General features: G+C 38.6%; 1 protein-coding gene across 1 annotated transcript in view; it reads left to right on the top strand.

The window, feature by feature from the left end:
• Positions 1 to 202: 202 nt before the first annotated feature.
• The window catches only part of Ndufs4 (NADH:ubiquinone oxidoreductase subunit S4), a 94729-nt gene continuing 74758 nt past the window's right edge, over positions 203 to 20173 (top strand). Inside the window, exon 1 of the mRNA XM_055603601.1 lies at positions 203 to 321. Within this exon, the coding sequence (XP_055459576.1) occupies positions 224 to 321 (98 nt within the window). The 5' untranslated portion in view covers positions 203 to 223. The remainder of the gene's footprint in view (positions 322 to 20173) is intronic.

The raw sequence follows: 20173 nt of genomic DNA, 5'->3' as shown, positions 1-20173 counted from the left end.
ATTACATCCGCTGAATCTTTTCTTTCTTTTTTTTTCTTTTTCATTCATTTTCCTCCTTACTTCTTTCAACTAGACCTTTTAACTCTTTTCTAGACCCCCAACGTCAAAAGGGAAACAAACACTACAAGATTCTGTTTCACTGCGGCCGCACTGCCTTGAGAACGGAGGAAGTGAGTCCCTAGCGGGGATCCGTCCTCCCATCCTGGCGTTTACCCGCAGGAAGATGGCGGCGGTCTCAATGTCAGCGGCGCTGAGACAGGCGTTGTTGGGTAGAAGGGCAGTGGCTACAGCTGCAGGTTCCGTGTCTAGAGTCCCATCCAGGTAACATAATCACCAGCCTTGTCGGACTCTCTGTTCGGGATTCCCAGGCCCCTCCGCTTTGACGGAGGTCGGGCCGGCTGGGCCCTGGAGGCGGCCTTGGAGGGCGTCCTCCGCTGACCCTTACCCGGGACTCCAGCCGGGCGCCTGCGGGGCCTCGGGTTCCCGGGAGCCCTGGGTCTGCAGCCGCGGGGGAGGGTCTGAGCAGAGGACCGGTGAAGGGGATCTCGGCTCCTGGGCAGGGAGGCGTCTGGGCGACTTGTCCCCGAAGGTCCTGCATCCCTTCCTATGCGTCACCTGTTTGCTCCACTCCAGCCTGGAAGGTTAAATCCCTGCCTCCCTTCCCCTGGCTTTAGTTAATATCGACCGAGCTTCTAAACAGAAAGGTTGTTTTATTCATCATTCTGCGTAAGAGGAAAACTTCGTAGGGATTCGGGGTTAAAAGTAGTAGTTACTGGAAGGTGATAGCATACCTCCTTTTTCTCTGTGGTAGGAATGGAATCCCTGGCTGTACGTTTCAGGCGTGCGCTCCACTGAGGAGCTACGGCCTCAGGCAGCAAGGTGATTTTTATTTTTATTTATTTTGCTTGTCTGTTTGTTTGAGACAGAATCACACTATGTAGCCCTACCTGGCCTGGAACTCAGATCTGCTTGCCAGTGAGATAGTTCTAAAAAGGTTGATGGAAGTGCAGAAGGTTTCTCATCTACATTTTAACTAACCTATTACAATAGTTGAGGGATTGTTATTTTGTTAACTTGAGTCATTTTCGTGGTAACCTCCCCCCACCTCTCAGTATTACTTTATTTTGCAGATTTCTGTTTTCATGAATTTATTATTAGCATGTATATACACACACAAGCATTTAAATCTATGAGATACTGTGTTTTATCTCTTCTTTCGAGGTTTGAGCCTGTAAAGCATGGCCTCGTATTGACAGCTGCATGCTATGGAGATTATGTTTACATTGAAGAAGGAAGACTGTGGAGGGGAGGGAAGAATGTGGTAGTTTAAAAAGCAAAAATGAAAAAGTCAGGCACAGTTGAACATGCTTTTAAAGCCAGCACTGGGGAGCCAGACTGGGGAGCAGTTGGATTTCTGTGAGTTCCAGGCGAGCCTGGGCCACAAAGAGAGTTCCAGGACAACCAGGGCTATGTAGAGAGACCCTGTCTCAAACCAAACCATTAAATTTCTTTAAAAAAGAAACAGGGAGACAGGGTCTATCAAAATGCTAATTTAGTGTTAAGCTAAACACACAGGGAATACAGAGTTAAAATGAGCTGATTAGAACTTTTGGAGGTAATTTTTTTTGACAGTTTTAAGTGGTGGTTGTTTTGTGGGAAAAAACAGGTTGCCATTACTAAGATCAGGGGATCTGCAAAAGGGTTCTGGGACTGGGGATGTAGATGGGTTGATACAGAGGGTGCCTAACATTTATGAGGTACTGGGCTCAGCCTCCAGTGCTGAATAAACCCGTTCTTGGGGCACATAAACTGTAATCCCAGCACTCCAGAGTTGCAAGAAGGGTTGGGGGGAGGCATTTCCGTAGGCAGTAGCAGAGCAGTACCATCGCTGTAATACTAGTAAAAGATATATTTGTAATTAAGTGCTTTACATATGAAGAGCTTAAGAAATACAAAGTAGTTCTCTAAGATAAAATATTCCAGTGGTTAATTTAAGGCTAGTTTAGTTCTTTTCCACTTAAACATTATTAGGACTAATTTACATGTCCTAGTAATAATGTATTTATTGTAGGACTAGAGCTGAAAACAAATTTAAAGGACCAGTGGTATATTTGTCAAGAATTATGGTAGTTGAAGTTAAGATAATACTGTATTTTACAAACAGATAGCTATTACTACACATCGAAACTTAACATTTTCTGCTTGTAAATACGTTATTAGAGATTTGAAAATATCATATATAAGTCATACAGGATTATCTTTGTTTCATATTTAAAAAAAAATAAAACCCAGGGAAAATAATTACGACTTCATGCTACCACATTTTTTTTTTTTAACTTTTATGATATGCATCTTACTTGAGACAATTATGTTTTCCTTTGCTTGTTTGTATGGAAACTTCCTACAGTATGTGTTGAGAATAATGAGTTTAAAATATTGAGTAGAAAGAGATCCAACCCATCTGGGAAATATTAATGGAAATCTCTTTTATAAATGTTTTGTAATCCTTTAGGAAATTGCAGAGGCACAGTACTTCAGGGGCAGTAAGGGAGATTCGGGTCAATAAGGTGAACGGTAGAGAGGAACCAGGAACCAGTGACCAGTGATTGAAGGAAGCAGTTACCTATTACATTAACATTCGAATTCAGTTATAATGCCATTGCAGAGAAAAAAACCAGCAGGTAAAAAAGAAAAAGTGAAACCACAGTCATGTGTTCTGACAGGACTAGTGTTGGCAGCCTACCTATTAAGCTTGTGTTCTGTGAGCTGCCGTTTCCTTGCCTGAAGAGGGTAAAATTATGATTAGTCATCCATTCTTACCCCTGCTATCCTGACAGGTTTTCCAGCACACATTCTACCCATTTAGGATATGAATCTACTAACAGATAAGTTGGTTTTCTGTTTCAAAATAGCAACACTTGCTACTTAAGATATTTGTTGTATCATTAGGTTTCCTTCATTTTAATATGATTGTGCATGTTTGTACCCCTGCCCTCATATCACTTCTCACATTTAGATTAGATCTTGTGTTTTTCTAAGACATAGCTTTTAGTATGACAATCCACAGAGGGTGCTAATTAGTCTCTATGATGAAGATTAGGTGTATGAGACTTTTTTTGAAGTCTGTTTTGTGCTCCCAATCTCTGTATTTATTTTGTAGCCTCCTTTCCACTATGAAGTTGAGCCTGTAGAGACCTCCAGTGAGAAAGTGGTCCTAAGATTGACATCAGTTCTGTGTTTATTTCCTTTTCTTTATGGGAAAGGAAAGTCTAAGTTGGTAGACAGATATTCAAGATCAGTAGGTTGGCTTCTAGTTCATTAAATATTTTTGTTTACATTTATTTGTTTTGTATATGGGTGTTTGTATATTCATATGGATAAATAGGTCTTAAGAGACATATCAATGCGAGCCAGATAGGCACTAGCCTACATAAATGAGAATTAAAAAATATCTACAATATGTATTATTATTATTTTTTAGAATTATTTGTAGTGGTCTGCGCTTAGGATATTCACCTTGAACTCTTTTAATTTCTATGTTAAGATTGTTTTACGAATGAATTTGTACTTAACATATTATGACAAGTGTCCTGGCTCCAGTTTTATTTAAAAATTAAAAATGAGTGATTTGAGAAGGGTATTTTCTGGAATGTGAGGACTTCTTTGGAATGACTTCATATGAAGCTTTTAACCATATGAGGCATAATGGGAAAAGATGGAGCCTCTTGGTTCCTGAGTAACATTTGCTAGAATAGATTTTGAGATGAGGTGAAGATAGAATTCTGACAGATTGTGCCCAATCCAAATGATTTCAAATGAAAAAGCTTATAGAATTTGTTATCCCTCTTTATCATTTTTGTAGTGAGCACAAATTCAGCATAGCTAACTTTTCTAACTTCTTGTGATTCATTCAGCGGTGTGTCAACAATTCTCTTATATTGTGTCTTGTGTTTCCAGTAGAATAATTTTAATCCAGCAACATGGCTGATCTCATCATATCCAAAGATGATCTAGGTGTGTGTGATGCGGCTGGAATGCAGACGTACCCATAGTTCATACCTTTAAACTCAAATGGTGATGGTAAAGTAGTTTGTAGAAAGAAGCACCCATGTTTGAAAGAAATGTCTAATTGATAGGCAGACAAAGTGATGAATCAGAGAAATATTGGACAGTATAGGATATGTCTGACTGTCATGAGAACAGGGAATTGGAGAGACGGGGTGGAGGGAGGAAAGAGGGGAGAGAAAAGAGAGGTGAGGAGAGGTGGGCAGAGGAGGGGAGAGAAGAGGAGGCAGTTTTACTGTGAAGTTTTACAGAGACAGGTTGCAGAGAGAGAGAACAAGATAGAAGCAGAAGACAGAATGAGCCAGAGAATGAGAAGGAGCCAGATTAGAACATATTGCTAGAGTTATTTTGAATCTAAGAAAAACAATTCAGTAAGAAGTGAGAGAAGCCAGTTTGGATCAGTCAGCTTGGAGAAAAGTTTGAGGCAGAACAACTGAGTTGAACCAGCCAGCAAGAATTCAGAAAGAACTCAAAAGGGTGCACTTATTTAGCAATAAGTCTCAGAGGCTGTAAGGACACAGCAGAGGCCTAGGTTAGATTGTTCTGGAGGGTAGAGGCTTCTAAGACTAGGCCTAGTTTAGCAGACAGGTAGTAAGCCTCAGAGACGACAATTGCATCAGGAGAATAAAAGTTGCTTTTACAGTTTCCTTCAGTACCCTGTGAATTAGGATGTCCTCGTTCTTGTTTTTTTAGGTGAGGAGACAGGTGCAAAAGGAAAAGACTTAAGTTCTCCTTGGTAGAGGATAGTTTGACTTATTCAGACACATAGTTTGAACTGCACACGGAATCACATTAAACACCCTAAAATAAATATAAAAAGTAAATGTAAATAAGAATAAAGTCTTGCATTCTTTTAAGGTTGAAAGAATATTGAAGCCTGAGTTCGTATAGCTCTTTTTAGTTGCATAGCCTGAAATTCTTAAAAGAATCTGTTATTATTGAGTTATACAGTAGTGACTTTTTTTTTTTTTTTTTTTGCAGCTGCTTTCATCTAACTATTTGAATATTTTTTTTGTAAACTATTCTGTAAGGACAAGGGGACAATTCAGAATTCCTGTTTCAAGTTCTTTCTGTCTGTTGAGTGTTTTGATAGTTAAATGTAGCCTTAAGTTATTTAGAATTAATTAACTATTGTAATCTTTTCTTCTTGCCTGCATTCTCTAGACTTACTTAAAAAATAGGATCACCCTCTCTAATTTAGTGTGTTGCTTTTTAAGTATCAGTGGTTCATCAGACTCACTCTTTACATGCATCTGAGGTGTTCAGGTACTTTGGCCACAATTTATTGCTTCGGTAAATGTAGCTTTAGGGCTAGGCTTAGCTTTGGAGATTCTGAAAGGAGGCTAGGGCTGAAAACTCCTGATTTTTTTTTTCCTCTAGTTTTAATAAGTTTTATCTTCAAAGACATAAAAAATATGGCTTTCTTTGGGAGAGGAGTAAGGGAGATTTCCAGAAACAATTATTCATTTATATTATTATTCATTTATATACTAATCAGAGGCGTGGGTAGGGGGTGGGTTAGAGGCAGAGGAGGCATTTTGGTAATTTTGGAGAAAGCAGGCCATGTTACTCCTCTCTAGAGACTCTTGTTCTTCAATTTGGAAGAGCTCAGGTTTAATATAGTACAGCTGTTGCACTCTGCCCTTCAGAGTTTAAGAAGAAAGTGTCTTATCCTTTATAATGGAAATGTGCTTTTTAAGGAGGTGATCTTTGGCTGGACATAATTTTTAAAGAAAGTTCCTTGCTTCTCTAGAGTTCTTTTGTTACAGGGCTCTCCTAGAATTGTTTAAGCTGAGGGAAGTGATCTTTCCAGTACAGATATGATTGCTTTTATAGTGTGTTTTGCTGTGTTCTTAACAAAGGCAGGTGAAGAATTATTTCTTGGTCTTTTCTAGGGCTCAAAAATATGTTCTTTGCTTCATTTGGCCACTTCATACACAAGTAAAAGGACCCTGCTTGACAAAAGATCTGTTCTAGATGACTGTTCAGCAAGCCATATGCTTCTCCTAAAAATGTCACTCTGTCTTGATGAGTTTTAAAGTAAATGCAGATGTTTTCATTCTTTTGAGGACCACCACTTTTTGAATGGAAAGAGCACTTCTTTTCAAGGGATTTCCTCATTGTACAAAATGATATTTGAAGGAAATTAATACCTTTGTTTTAATAGTTTGAAATTCATTTTAATATCCTTATTATTTGCAATCTTTTGAGAAATAAAATACATTCCATAATATAGCATTGATTAAGATCTTGTATTTATTGAACCTTTTAAAAATATGAAGCTTAAAATACTTGGAGGTACTTTTGGGTAGTGAGAAAAGTATTAGGTTTTAACTGAAAGAGTGGCTTCTACCATCATAGGTTAACTTTAGAAGTATAGTTCATTGAGTTGGAAGACATTCTAGGATTATCAGCCTCTTTCCTTTACTTATTGTAAGAATCTCTGGAACCTCTGCTGAGAATCTGAGTTTCTAGTAGTTCTAGAAAAGTTTCCTTTGCTGTGACAAAGTGCCCTCTAGAAATACCAAGGAGGAAAGGCCTATTGTACTGAATTGTTTCAGTTCAAGATGTGCTTCCTCCATTTCCAAAGAGGCAGAATAACATGGCAGCAGAAGAGTGTGGCAGGGCAGTGTTGCTCATCTCATGGCAGGCAGGACTCTCAGATAGCAAGGGGCCCTTGCTAGTTCCAGTCTCTGAGGGTATCTGCCTCTTCCAGGTAACCCTACCTCCAAAGCTACCAGCACTTTCCAAAATAGTGCCATTAGCTGGAAACCAAGCCCTCGAGACATGAAGGGTGTGGGAGACATTTCATATTCAAATCCTAATGCACACACTATTCATTTATACTTCTTGATAAGTGATATTTCTTTGTGCTCTACAGAGTCATTTCCCTTGTGGACTTGTCATCCCTTCCCATAACTAGGCTTAGCATCAGCCTGTATTCTATTAAAATGGCCAGATTTCTTAATGCTTTCTTGTCTCTTTGTACTCCTTTGAATGTTGTAATGGTTAATTTTGATTTTCAGCTTGGTTGGATTAAGAATTCATAGATGATTAGTGAAGCACGCTTACAGGTGTGGCTGTGAAGGTGGTAGTCCTGGGTGATTAGAACATAAGAACTCTGTCATGATGAATAGATTAATTCTTAGGTGGATTCATATTATTAGTGCATAATTAGGAGGGATGCAAAGGAGGTTTGGTCTTAAGGGGAAGTAAGTCATTTGAATATGTCCTCGGGTCTGTATCTTACCTGGTACCTTTCTGTACTGCCCTTTTCTCTGCTTCCTGGAGTGCCATGAATGAAGTGAACAGTTTTCCTGCCACATATTTTGCCCAATCTCATGGGGCCACATGACTTAATCAATAACTTTGAAAGGTGGCTTAAAGCAACAATTCCTCCTTTTTACCTGTTCTCAGTCACAGCTATGCAAAAGTAATAACAGTAGATATTTTTTGTTTTGTCAGTGCTTGTGTTTGAACTATGTATTATAGTTTTGATTACATTTGATTTTTCAGTGAGCAAATCCATCCTTCCTCCTTTCCTCCCTCCCTCCCTCCCTTCGTCCCTTCCTCCCTCCCTCCCTCCCTCCCTCCCTTCCTTCCTTCCTTCCTTCCTTCTTTCTTTCTAAGAAAGCAGGCTTATTTTGTAGTAGTACACTGCAAAGGGCAGCAAGCCGGGCAATAATGAGAGAGCTTCCTGCAGTCTTATTCATTTTTATTTCTTTTTTGATTTATTTTTATTTTATGTGTATGAAGTGTTTTGGCTTTGTATATATATGTGTACCAGGTATTCATGCCTGGTGCCCACAGAGGCCAGAAGAGGGAGTTGGGTCTCATAGACTATTGTCAGCTGCCTTTTGGGTGCTAGGAACTGAATCTGAGTCCTCCACAAGAGAAACAAAAGTGTTTTTTTTTTTTTTTTGTTTGTTTGTTTGTTTTTTTTTTTTTTTTTAGCACTGAACCAATTCTCTAGCAAACTCTTTTTATTCCTTAATAGTACCTTCCACAAAATAAAAGTTCTTACAAGTTTACTAGGTTTTCCCCTGTGCAGGCTAGTCTTATGACAACTTGACATACAAACTAGAGTTATCTGAATGGACAGAACCTTAATTTAGAAAATGCCTTCATAAGATCTAGCTGTCAGGCATTTTTTCAATTAGTGATTGATGGGGGAGGGCCCAGCCCATTGTGTGTGGGGCCATCCCTGGGCTGGTGGTCCTGGGTTCTATAAGAAAGCAGGCTGAGCAAGCCATAGGGAGCAAGCCAGTAAGCAGCACCCCTCCATGGCCTCTGCATCAGCTCCTGCCTCCAGGTTCCTGCTCTGTTTGAGTTCCTGTCTTCATTTCCTTAGATGATGAACAGTGATGTGGAAGTGTAAGTCTACTAAACCCTTTCCTCCCCAGCTTACTTTTTGGTTAAGGAGCTTTGTCACAGCAATAGAAACACTAACAGGGGTACCTCCTGTGTAGATTGTGTGTCTGCTGTATCTGAGAGCTCCTTTCTTACTCACTGGTCCCTTTTCTGTATTTCTACTTTTGAAGTTTTATGTTTCACTTTTAGAGGGAGCGAATCCAGTGTCTTTGTATGCTAGAAGCACTGCATGCTAGAAGCTCTTAGTGAGCTACCTATCCAGGCCTAGTTTCCTTTCTTTGACCCCTCTTTGGTTAGACTTGTATTAAGATGATGCTAAAAGGAAAAGAACTGGGTATTGCTTCTCTTCCTTTCTTTTGAATTACTGTAATTTTATTTCACAGATTTATATATGCTATATATTATTTTGTTTAAAATGCCTTTTAAATTTTTTGAGCATTTCATACCTGAGTACTGTACTTACATCATTTCTGTCTCTCTTTAAAACATCTTATTTCCCCCAAGACTTGCTTTTTTGATCTGTGGATTACTGAAAGTGTTTTGTTGGGCTGAGGATGAAGCTTGCTGGTGGAGGATTGTTTGCCAGTGTGTCAGTCCCTGCATCTACCACCAGCACTGCAAAGCAATTAAAGTAGAAATGCCTGCTTGATTGCCAAATATTATTTTGCTATTTTCTGAAAATCCAGCTCCCTAGAACTTCCTTACTCAGTGTCCATCCTGAAACTTGTGGCTTTGCTGGCCTGGCTTTGTAGTCCACTCCCACAGGTGCATCAGAATCAGCCAGGAGCTCAGGGACCTAAGCTAAAAGCAGTGGCTGTTGCATGATCCCACCCTCTGTGAACCATCACTCCAGTGAATGAAGAGAAAGAACTTTTTCCCCCCTCTTACAAATATCCATTCTTATCCTCTGGTGTGGTTTCGGGATTATCTAAAATTAGTACCAGGTATATGAAAGAGAAGGTAAATACTGGCTTCAACAATCTCTGAGCATTACTTTTCCTTTTTGTTTCTTGGAGCAAATTACTACAGAAGTTGCCAGATAAGCACAGGCTTGGAGCACTGGGAGTTGGCTGGAGGGGATAAGGTAGATTGACAGCGGTTAAATGATGCTCCCAGGTCTGGTGCTGTACCTGTTCTGCCTGCTCTGTGCATCCTGTCCAGATTACTATTACTACTATTATTATATTCAGTGGGAATGTGTTTATTAGATGTTGCCTAGAACCAGCCATCCTGGATGAATTATCTTAAAAGCTAATTACAATATTCATTGCGTTTTAGCATATCTGGATGGACTTTAAATGATCTAAATTGACTTGAAAGGTCTTCATATCTTCAGATTCTTTACTAGTTATTTCTCAACTCTTGTGGGCAGATAGGAGTTCACATGCCAGACAGAGTCTAGAAAATGAAGCAGACAAAGTATTTCAGAGTATATGCTCAGATCTTCCTGGAGCTGGAGTTACAGGCAGTTGTGAACCACCTGACCTAGGTGCTGGTGAGTGAACCTGGGTCCTTTGGAGAGCAAGCAGTAAGAGCTCTTAACCACTGAGCCATCTCTCTAGCCTTACCTTCTTTTTTAAAAAAAATTTTTTGAGACAGGGTTTCTCTCTGTAGCCTTGGCTGTCCTGGATTTGCTTTGTAGTCCCAGGCTGACCTTAAACTCACAGTTATCCTCCTGTCTCTGCCTCCCTGACTCCCTTCGTGCTGGGATTACAGGCTGCGCCATCACACCTGGTTCTCTCTCTCTCTCTCTCTCTCTTTTTTTTTTTTAAATAAAGACCCTACTGCCCATGCTGGCCTTGAATTCCTAATTTATCTGCCTCCACCCACCCAGTGTTGGGATTAAAGGTGTGTGCCACAATATCCAGCTATGTTTTGTATGTTTTGTACTGTTTTGTTCTTACATAAATGCTGTCATGCACTTGGCCACAGAATGCATGCAGTCAGTGGTCAGTTCTCTTCCTTGCTCCTTGTTGAGCAAGGAATCTGTTGAAGAACAAATTTCTGTTGTTGTATTTCATACCCTAGGCTAGCTAGCCCTCTAGCTTTTGGGAAATTCTCCTGTCTTCCCTCTAATTTCACCCCAGGCGTTCTGGCATAAGTGATATATGCCACTACTTGTGTGTTTTTTATTTTTGTTTGTTTGTGTGTGTTGTTTATTTGTTTTTGAGACAATGTCTCATTATATTGCCCTGACTGGCCTGGAGTTCAGAGATTTGCCTGCCACTTGTTCCCAAGTGCTGGCATTAAAGGTACACACTACCATACTAGATTTCCAAATGTGTGGTTTTGTTTTGTTTTTATTGTTTGTTTGTTTCTTTTGTTTTAAGACAAACTGACAAGTTTTTTGTTATTTATTTATTTGTTTACCTTTATTTTATGGGCATTAGTGTTTTGCCTGCATGTATGTCTATTTGAGAGTGTTAGATCTTGGAGTTACAGATACTTGTGAGCTACCATGTTGGTGCTGGGATTTGAACACAGGTACTCTGGAAGAGCATTCAGTGCCCTTAACCGATAAGTTATCCCTCTAGCCCTGTGCTCTGACAAGTTTTATTAAAGAAAAGCTTCATTGGTTTAGTTTTCACCAGTCTGTTCTGGCATGCTTCTAATGATATCATGATGACTTGAGTCGATGATAGCCAGTATATGTACTTTGTGGGATTTTCCAGATGCTAGGCCTCTTTTAATATCATTGCCAATATAGGGCTGGACTCGTTTGGGCCTACATATCAGAGTATTCTGTTTGGATTTTCTTAGCGCTGGGCAGTGTTGGTGAGGATAGCCGATTTGCATTGCCCTTGTTCATTACCTCCTAGTCTGCTTGAATACTGGCATATACATTTCACTCTTCATAACAATGATATCTCCAGAGGGTTTTTCATCTTCTTTGTGCTCACATCTTTTTGTTTTAGGTGCAGAACAGCATCCAACCAATAGCAGCTGCCAAGAAGGCTAAGAAATAAGAAAAGCCAAATGTGTTTGTTCTACAGTGGATTAGGGGAATTGAACTCAGGTTATCAGGTTTATGCAGGAAGGCAGTTTTACTGTTGAGCCATCTCTTTGGCTCCAGCTATGTCTTTAAAATGCTTTAAATGTTATGTATACTTATGTATATTAGGAAGTATAATAGCAAATGAATTCTTACAGACTCCCTGTCCAGTTTAAGGACTGCGACATGTGAGCTGGTGAGATGACTAAGTGGGTAAACAGTCATGCTGCACGGGCCTGACAGCTGAGGTTGGTCCCTGGAACCCACCCTCAGCACTCTGCCCGCAGAGCTCCTGTTCCTCCTCAGGTAGCAATTTAGACACCTCTGCTTAAACCCTTAAGTGTAGAAAAAGTGCCAGTCTGTGTGTATCTGGGTTCCTACTGGCATGGCCCAGTGTCTAACATAGGCTGCATATTCTTATCTGAGGCCTTTATGTTAGGCCTTTTAGTCTAAGATATTTGCAAAACCTTTTAAGAAATATTTGTATATTTCTTAAAATACATGAGAAATCTTGGGACTAGGACCCAGTCTAATACAAAACTCACTTTGTTTCCTGTATACATAACTATTATAGTGTAGAACTTTACATTCGTGATCTCATGCTAGTATCTAAATAGTTTCAAATTTGGGGAGCATTTTGAAATTCGGATGATTGAATTAGAGATTCCCTGTACTCCTGTACCTCACTGTGATAGTCTGTTTACTTGTCTGTATCCCTCGAGACTTAAGTCACTGGTAACTGGAGCTGTTTTGTTACTGCCAGTGTGTTTTCAGAGTATACCTGTAGTCCCACTAGATTATGAAATAGTGTGGAAACTTCAAAAATACTGCCCAGTGGTCTTTCCAATAAGCAGGATAGTATTTTAGGTACTTTAAAAATATATTTTTATTTTATTTTATTTTGTGTGCGCCTTTTGCCTGTATATATGTCTGCATACCACATGTGTGCCTGGTGCCAACAGAGGTTGGAAGAAGGCATCAGAGTCCCTGGAATTGGAGTTACAGTTGCGAGCTGCATGTGGGTGTTGAGAACTGAACCTGGTCCTTTTCAAGAGCAACAAGTGCTCTTAATTGCTGAGCTATCTCTGTGACCCCTATTTTAGTATTCTTATGGAGCTTTGGATTTTAAATATAACCATTATGAAGAATAATACCATAGATTGATGAAAAAGATAAAGTGTTTAGTAGTCTACCTTGCCTTTTCTATACTTTTGAATAGTCATATTGCAGATTTTATCTTTTCTGTGTTTGAAGACATGCTGTGCTCTGTAGTTCATACAGCTCAGCCTGACCTTGATCTGGTATGATCCTCCTACCTCTGCCTCTCAAGTCTGGGGTATAGGTATTTGCCACAATGCCCACTAATTGTACACTTAAGATAGCATTTACTAACATGCATTAAGTAGAAACTCTGTCAGAGAGCTTTTTGTGTGATTTGGATCTTTTTAAAATTTTTATTAATTACACTTTATTCACTTTGTATTCCCCCTGTAGCTCCCTCCCACCTCCCCTCCCAGTCCCACCCTTCCTTCCCATTCTCCACACATGCTCCTCCCCAAGTCCACTGATACAGGTCTTTCTCTCCTGATTTGGATTTTTACAGTTTATATTTTACAGGATTTCATGAAAGTGAAAATGTGTTGGAACTGGAGTTTTCAGTAGTGAACTAGTATTTTTTTTTAAATGATCAATAGCTGTGTTATATAGACTTAGAACAGAATACTACAAAATAAGTATTTGAGGTCAAACATTTATATATTCTTCTAAATGACATTAAGCAGGCCACATAATATTACCTAGTTGAAGTCGTTCATTTGTATTTATTCTAGCCATACAACCAGTTGAAAAGTAGAATATCCTTGGACTTAACTATATATGAATTTTATAGGTAACTGTTACATTTTTCTGTGTTAGTTTATTACAAGGAATTTGAAGAGGTGGAATAAAAAGCATCAATGAACATATCAGGGAAGATAAAAATTTATGGCTGTTCACTTACCATTTCAGCCAAAATGTGGAACTATACGTACATTAAAAAATTATGGAGAGTGTTGTCACTGTCTACATGAATATTTTTACTTGTAAGAGGTGCTAAGTGTCTGAGTGATCCAGAGAGAAATGATGCTCAGTGTCTGTAAATTGTCTTAGTTTTGGGCATCAGATACACGGTGAAAACAAAACTACCTGACAGCATAGTTTGGTTAACAAGTTTTTCCTGACAGTCTCACTGCATCCTGCATAGCACTCATGCTCTATAATGTATACTCCCCCTTTGTGCCTAGAAAGCACCTTGTGTGTTTTGTACTACAGAACATTTCTGTGAGCATTCAAACCTTTGATAGCGAAATTATTATACATGTGTGTATACATATGTATATATTCAGTAACTATAAACATTTGAAGGCTACTGGGTCTAGCATTTTGTTTAAGACATTGTAGATGTTTCAATCCGTGTTGGATAAGTTGAGTAGGAATTACCATCTCAACATACATTTAAAAAAAAATAGGGTCTTGCTAATTAGTAGCCATGGCTGGCCTTGAACTTGTTATATATATAGCTGGAGATCATCTTGCCTCAGCCTCTCACATGATAGGTGCTACTATACTTGTCCTTTGGTGTTTATGATCTACAAAGTGCAGCAGGATTTTTGATAAACAGATATATTATTTTAAATTTTAGTATTAACTTACCAGATCTTTCAGATTTCTCTCCAAAACATATTATTTGTCTCAGATTGGTCATTTTATTTTTTGTTTTTGTTTTGGTGAATATATTTTTAAATGACAGAATATTATGAAAAAAATCAGTGGAAAAAGTGCTGTTTGCATGACTCCTTTTCTTGTTGATAAGAATGAATTTGTGGGTGGCTGGTGGTGCCACATACCTTTAATCCCTACACTCAGGAGGCAGAGGCAGGTGGATCTCTGAGTTCAAGGCCAGCCTGCTCTGCAGAGTTGAGTTTCAGGACAGCCAGGGTTATACCCAGTCTCAAAAACAAACAACAAAGAATGAGTTTATGGTTAAAATCAGGTGCATATACAGGCCTGACAGTGCTTCTTGTTCAAAAGTCACTGAGTTAGGCTTTTCGTTAAATGCTTACCGAGGAAGGCAGTGGAGGGCTTAACGACTCCATTCAAGTCTGTTTGTTTTATGGACTGGTTTAGATGAATCTTACTGTGATTATTGAGTGTTTCTTCAATGGCAGCAAGGCCTGTAAAAGTATACGTTGAATAACAAGCAAGTGATTTTCTTCATTACATTAACCACTATGAAGTAAGTTTTGTGTGTTTGTGTGTAACTTATTTTTATCTGGTCATTGGTTCTTTGCGCATGTATATTTTGTTGTCGTACATTGCTGAGGCCATAAAGTCTAGATGACCTTGTGCACTTTTTTTGTTTTAAAGTTCTGTTGAATTTTAGGTTTAAATACATATATAGGCCCACCAAGTTTATAGATACCCATTATTTAAAACACACTATATTCCAAAATGGAGCCACTTTGCTGAGTAATATACAATATTTTCAGTGTTTTACATGTTCACCTCTAGCTACATAGTTTATTACTTAGCCCTTGATTTTTTTTTTTCAGTATGACCTTAAAAAAAAAGAATCTATGATTTAGAGTTGGCATGAATTTTAGGGATTAGGCTTAATAAAACATTTAAAACTACCAAAGTAGAATCTGTTTTTAAATGTAGCAGCTTTTGTTTCTCAAGCACAGCCATGATAATTATTGCTTATAGTTTTGCTTAGAATATATCAGGATTTGTTCTAACTTCTTGTTATGTAAGCCTCATTTAGCCTCGGTGGCTCAGTGAGCTCTCTGCTTCAGGAAAAGCAGATAAGATAATGGCACTCCAATGACAGTGCGCACCATCAGTGTGGGGTAGGTGACCTTGCGAAGAGCCGGCTTAGAGGCTCTATGCTGAGACCCTGGTTCAGGAAACTCAGGAAACCAGTAGTTCAATGCGAGGACTGGAAGGATGGAGCACAATGTCTGTTACAAGGTAGAGTTTCCTTCTTTGCTCCAAAGGAGGCTCTAAACATTGGCTGCCTGTAGGCTGTGGAGCTTGCTAAGTTGTAAGACTTTGTTTAGCGATACCTAGGGTAGTTTTTCTAGCCAGTAATGTATATTTCAAGTATTATTTATTTCAGTCTTGATTTATACCAGTGAAAAAGATTTTTTGGTGTGTTTCAGTGAATAGTATTTGAAGTTCATAGCCATAAATAATTACTTCTGAAGAGGGTAAATATCCATTGTTAGAGTATAGTTTAAAATTAATTTGTGTTAGATGGCACTGTTAATACTGAAGAATTACGTCTTTTCTTTTGCTTTCTTTCTTTTCTTTTCTTTTTTTTATTTTTTTGAGACAGGGTTTCTCTGTGTAGCCTTGGCTGTCCTGGACTCACCTTGTAGATCAGGCTGGCCTCGAACTCACAGAGATCTGCCTGCCTCTGCCTCCCTGAGTGCTGGGATTACAGGCGTGTGCCACTGAGCCCTGTGAAGGATCATTTCTTAAGCAACAGTTGGACTAGCTTACATTTATGCCAGGTACCAACCACTAAATAAGGGCTTTATGAACATAGTCTCATATAATTCTCACAGCATCCATATGCCATAGGTGAAAATACAGCCAATGGTGTTCAGCGTAACATTGTGGGTGGGTAATACAGACTTCTATAATGTATAACAAATTTTGTACAGTTCCCTCATATCTCTGTCCCCGTTGATTCTAATTTACTACTATTTCTGTCACTTAACTCTCAAGCCACTCTTAGCAGTTTCTTTAAATTATTTTTTTTAATAATTTCTTTATTTATATTGTATGTGCATGTTGTTTTGACTGCACATATGTCTGTGTGATGGTGATAGAGCCACTGAGACAGGAGTTACAAACAGTTGTGAGCTGCCACGTGGGTGCTGGAAATTTGAACTCCAGTCCTCTGGAAGAACAGCCAGTGCTCTTAACCACTGCACCATCTCTCCAGCCTTCCTGTTTATTTAAATTCTTAAAATTTTTTTTTAAAAAATGTGTATGAGCATTTTGTGTTTTGTGTATGAGTGTTATGCCCGTGTTCCATGTATTCCTGATGCCCACGGCTGCCAGAGAGGCCATCAAATCCCTTGGAACCAGAGTCCCAGATGGTTGTGCACCACTTTATGGGTGTTGAGAGTCAAACTTGAGTCCTCTGGCAGAGCAGCCAGTGTTCCCGAGTCATCTTTAGGAGCGTCTTGATGCTTGGAGTTTGTTTCTACATATTCAAGAAAATATATTCTTATTATTTCCTATTTTTCTGAAGATGAGGCATATAATTCTAATTTTCATTATTTCACTTTTAATTTTACTGTTATTAAAAGTTTAATACACTGGAAAAGTTTCGGTAAAATGAAGCTACAAACACACGGTCTGTATTTAATAATGTTAATATTTTGCTGCTGTTTCTCCTTCCTTCTTCTTTTCTTTTTTTCTTTTGAGACAGGGTTTCTCTGTCTAGCCCTGAAACTCACTGTGTATTCCAGGCTGGCCTCAAACTCAATAGAGATCCACTTGTCTCTGCCTTGCGTGCTGGGATTAGAGGAGTGTGCTTCCATACCTGGTCCCTTCCTGTCTTTCTTATTTTACCCATATATGCATATAGATGAGAAAAAAATGTTTATAAAACTAGTGGTGACAATACAAACTTGTAATTCTAGCTATTAGAAGGATAAAGCATGAAGATTGTAAGCTTGAGGTCAACCAAGCTACATACCCACTTAGCAAGACTATATCAAACAAACCAACTCACTCACTCAGCCCACATCTAATATACATTCTTTTTCATCTAAACCATTTGAAGTAATTAGAAATGTCTTGTTGCTCTCTCTCTACTTAAACTTTAAACAACAGTTTATAAGGCTGTGGTCATAGCTCACTTGCTGTGGGGCTTGCTAGGATGTAGACAGTCCTGGGTTTCATCCCCAGTGACCTGCAATCCCATGGGAGTGGAGTGTATAGAGATAGGAGGATCAAATGGAGGAAGGAACGAATGAAAGAGGGAAAGAAAGAGTTTTAAGCAAACAGTGATATAATTGAGATAATTACGTGATTAAGTGGGAGGATACTTTCACAAAGATTAGAGACAGGAGGTATGGACTTAAGGGATTGTTGTCCTAGCTCAGATGGAAAGGAATGGAGATGAAACAGAGCAGTGGGTATGGTCATCCATGTACTTGGTGGGAGAAAATAAAGGAAAGGAGTTGTCCACATTTATTTAAGCAAAGCCAGAAAGGTACTTGTTTTGTAGGGTTTTCTTTTCGCTTGGGTTTGCCCTGCTTCTTACTAGAGGGAAAGAAAGGAGCATTTGTATTTCTATACCAGGTATTACATGCAGTTACTTAACATGCTACTATTTCATTCTACAAGTAACTCTGTGAGCTATTATTAACCTTATTTTTACAGTGGAGGAAATTGAAGTGCAGACTTTAAAGTGATGTTTTTTTTCCTAGATTATATTGCCGTTAAGTGGCAGATCTGGAATTCTAGCTTGGAACAGACTAACTTTTTTTTTTGTTTGTTTCAAGACAGGGTTTCTGTGTATAGCCTTGGCTATTCTGGAACTTGCTCTGTAGATCAGGTTGGCCTCAAACTCACAGAGATCTACCTGCCTCTGTGTCCCAATGCTGGTATTAAAGGTGTGCGCCACCACCACCATCCCGCAGGTCTTACTGCTCTTAAGTTGGGGTCAGTACCTGATTGTATTCCATTTGGTTTCATGAAGAGAAGTAGTTAGTGCCATTTTAAACTGAGATTTATTAATTTTAATCATGTGATCATCCAATTTTGTAAAATGGTTTGTTCATGAATACCAGATATTGTAGATGGACAGACACTTCATCTTTGAGTAAATAAATGCCTAGTGTCTTTATCTTTGATGTAATATTGTTGATAATGTAATGTTACTCAAAAAGTTAATTTTTACCTTTTCAGCATATTGGCTCTGGTCTAAATGCTTGGTGTAAATACATTTACGATGCAAACATAATCTCAGTGGTTCTTATTAAAGATACAATAATGTTCTAAACCCAAAATCCCTAAACCCCCCCCCCCCAAAATGCAGCAAGTGTGAATACTTTAAGTTGCAGATAAATGTGTAGGTTCAGGTAGCATTTAATTTAGCAGGTAATTTCTGCAAGATGTAACAGTAGCTTTAGTGCTTTTGTGAAACAATCATGTAATGGCTTTTGAGCTTGGAACTCAAAATTATGCTGCCCTTTAGACCAAAATAAAGCTTTGTAAAATGTGACATCTTGATTCACTTGAAAATAGCAAAGTCTCTAAATATCGCACTGAACTTCAAACAGTCAATGTATAGCAGATACCGTACAACTTGAGTTCTCATGTGGCATTCTCTAGAGAGGTATTAACACACAGTTGCTTCTCAAGCTTCTCAAGCTTAAAATCAACAAAGCTTTATTTCTAGTTCATCCTTTGTGTCCCTTACAGGGCAGCTAATCACTTTTATTGTATATGTCCTCATTTGTGAACATACCAACTACTATTAGTTACTGTGACAGCAGAAAAACATACGGCATGAAACCATATGGACTTTCTATGTCCGCCCCAGCTCTGAATAATGGCACTGAGACTTATATTTATTTATAACAGCTTTAGGACTTAGCTCCCTGTTGATTCCAACTAGCTCTCATAACGTGTTTAATCTCTCTTCTGTCACATGGTTCTTTACCATTCCTCAGTTTCTCAGTCCCAGTACCCTGTTTTTTTCCTTCGCATCCATCTAAGGAATCCTCTCGCCTTCTGCTTCTTCCTCGGAGTCCCTGTCTCTGCCAGAAGTTCTGCCTCCCTCTCTTGCCTCAGCTATTGGCTATTCAGCTCTTTGTTCAACCAGTCAGAAATGATGGAGAACAATGTTTACAAAACATTGAGACAGGTGATTCTGTCTGCCTGTAGGCCTACATTCAACTTTCTAGGCACAGAAATCAGCATTTGAATAATACAAGGACAGTGTTTACACAGTGCACAAAAATATCACTCCAACAAATGCAGCCATGTGTAGACTTAAAACCTGTGGGTATTGTCACTTTCTCTTACATTTCACTGATACATAAGTCGCATGCCCACAGCTAACCTTGAAGATGTTAAGGCAATACAGTCTTACCAGAAGCTTGAGAGAAATGTAATATTACACAGCCCTACTGACTAAGCCTTATGAGAATATATAGAATTACTTATGGTTGATTAGTGTACTTTGTTAAAAAATGTTAAGTAGATCTTAAATAATCCTATTGCAACTGAATTCAAGGTAAACCTCTAACCCCCAGCGGCTAGAGAGCAAGTCTAGGCAAAAGGAATTTACAAAGATAATTATTTTAAGGTAATTTACAATAAAGATTAAATTCGAACAAATTTTTCATAAAAACAAACTTTTTTGTTTTTTGTATTTGGGTGAAATGTTCTGTAGATATCTGTTAGGTCCATTTGGTTCATAACATGTTAGCTCTACTACTTCTCTGTTTAGTTTTTGTCTGGAGGACTTCTTCATTGGTGAGAATGGGGTATTGAAATATTCAAGTTTTTAGTATTTTAAGAAAAGGGGAGAACTAAATAGTTATCTATTGGTGGTTATAGAGTTAAAAAATACTTTGAACTTTTTGGCAAAGGAAGTTTATGAAATTTTCCTTAGAGTCTTAAATACATTGTACCATTTCGGGGATACCTTAGGAAATTTATCAGTTATGTATCAAT

This window comes from Psammomys obesus, unplaced genomic scaffold (genome assembly GCF_907164565.1).
Source record: "Psammomys obesus unplaced genomic scaffold, mPsaObe1.curated_primary_1811, whole genome shotgun sequence".
NCBI lineage: Eukaryota > Metazoa > Chordata > Mammalia > Rodentia > Muridae > Psammomys > Psammomys obesus.
This window is presented reverse-complemented; position numbering and strand designations above follow the sequence as displayed.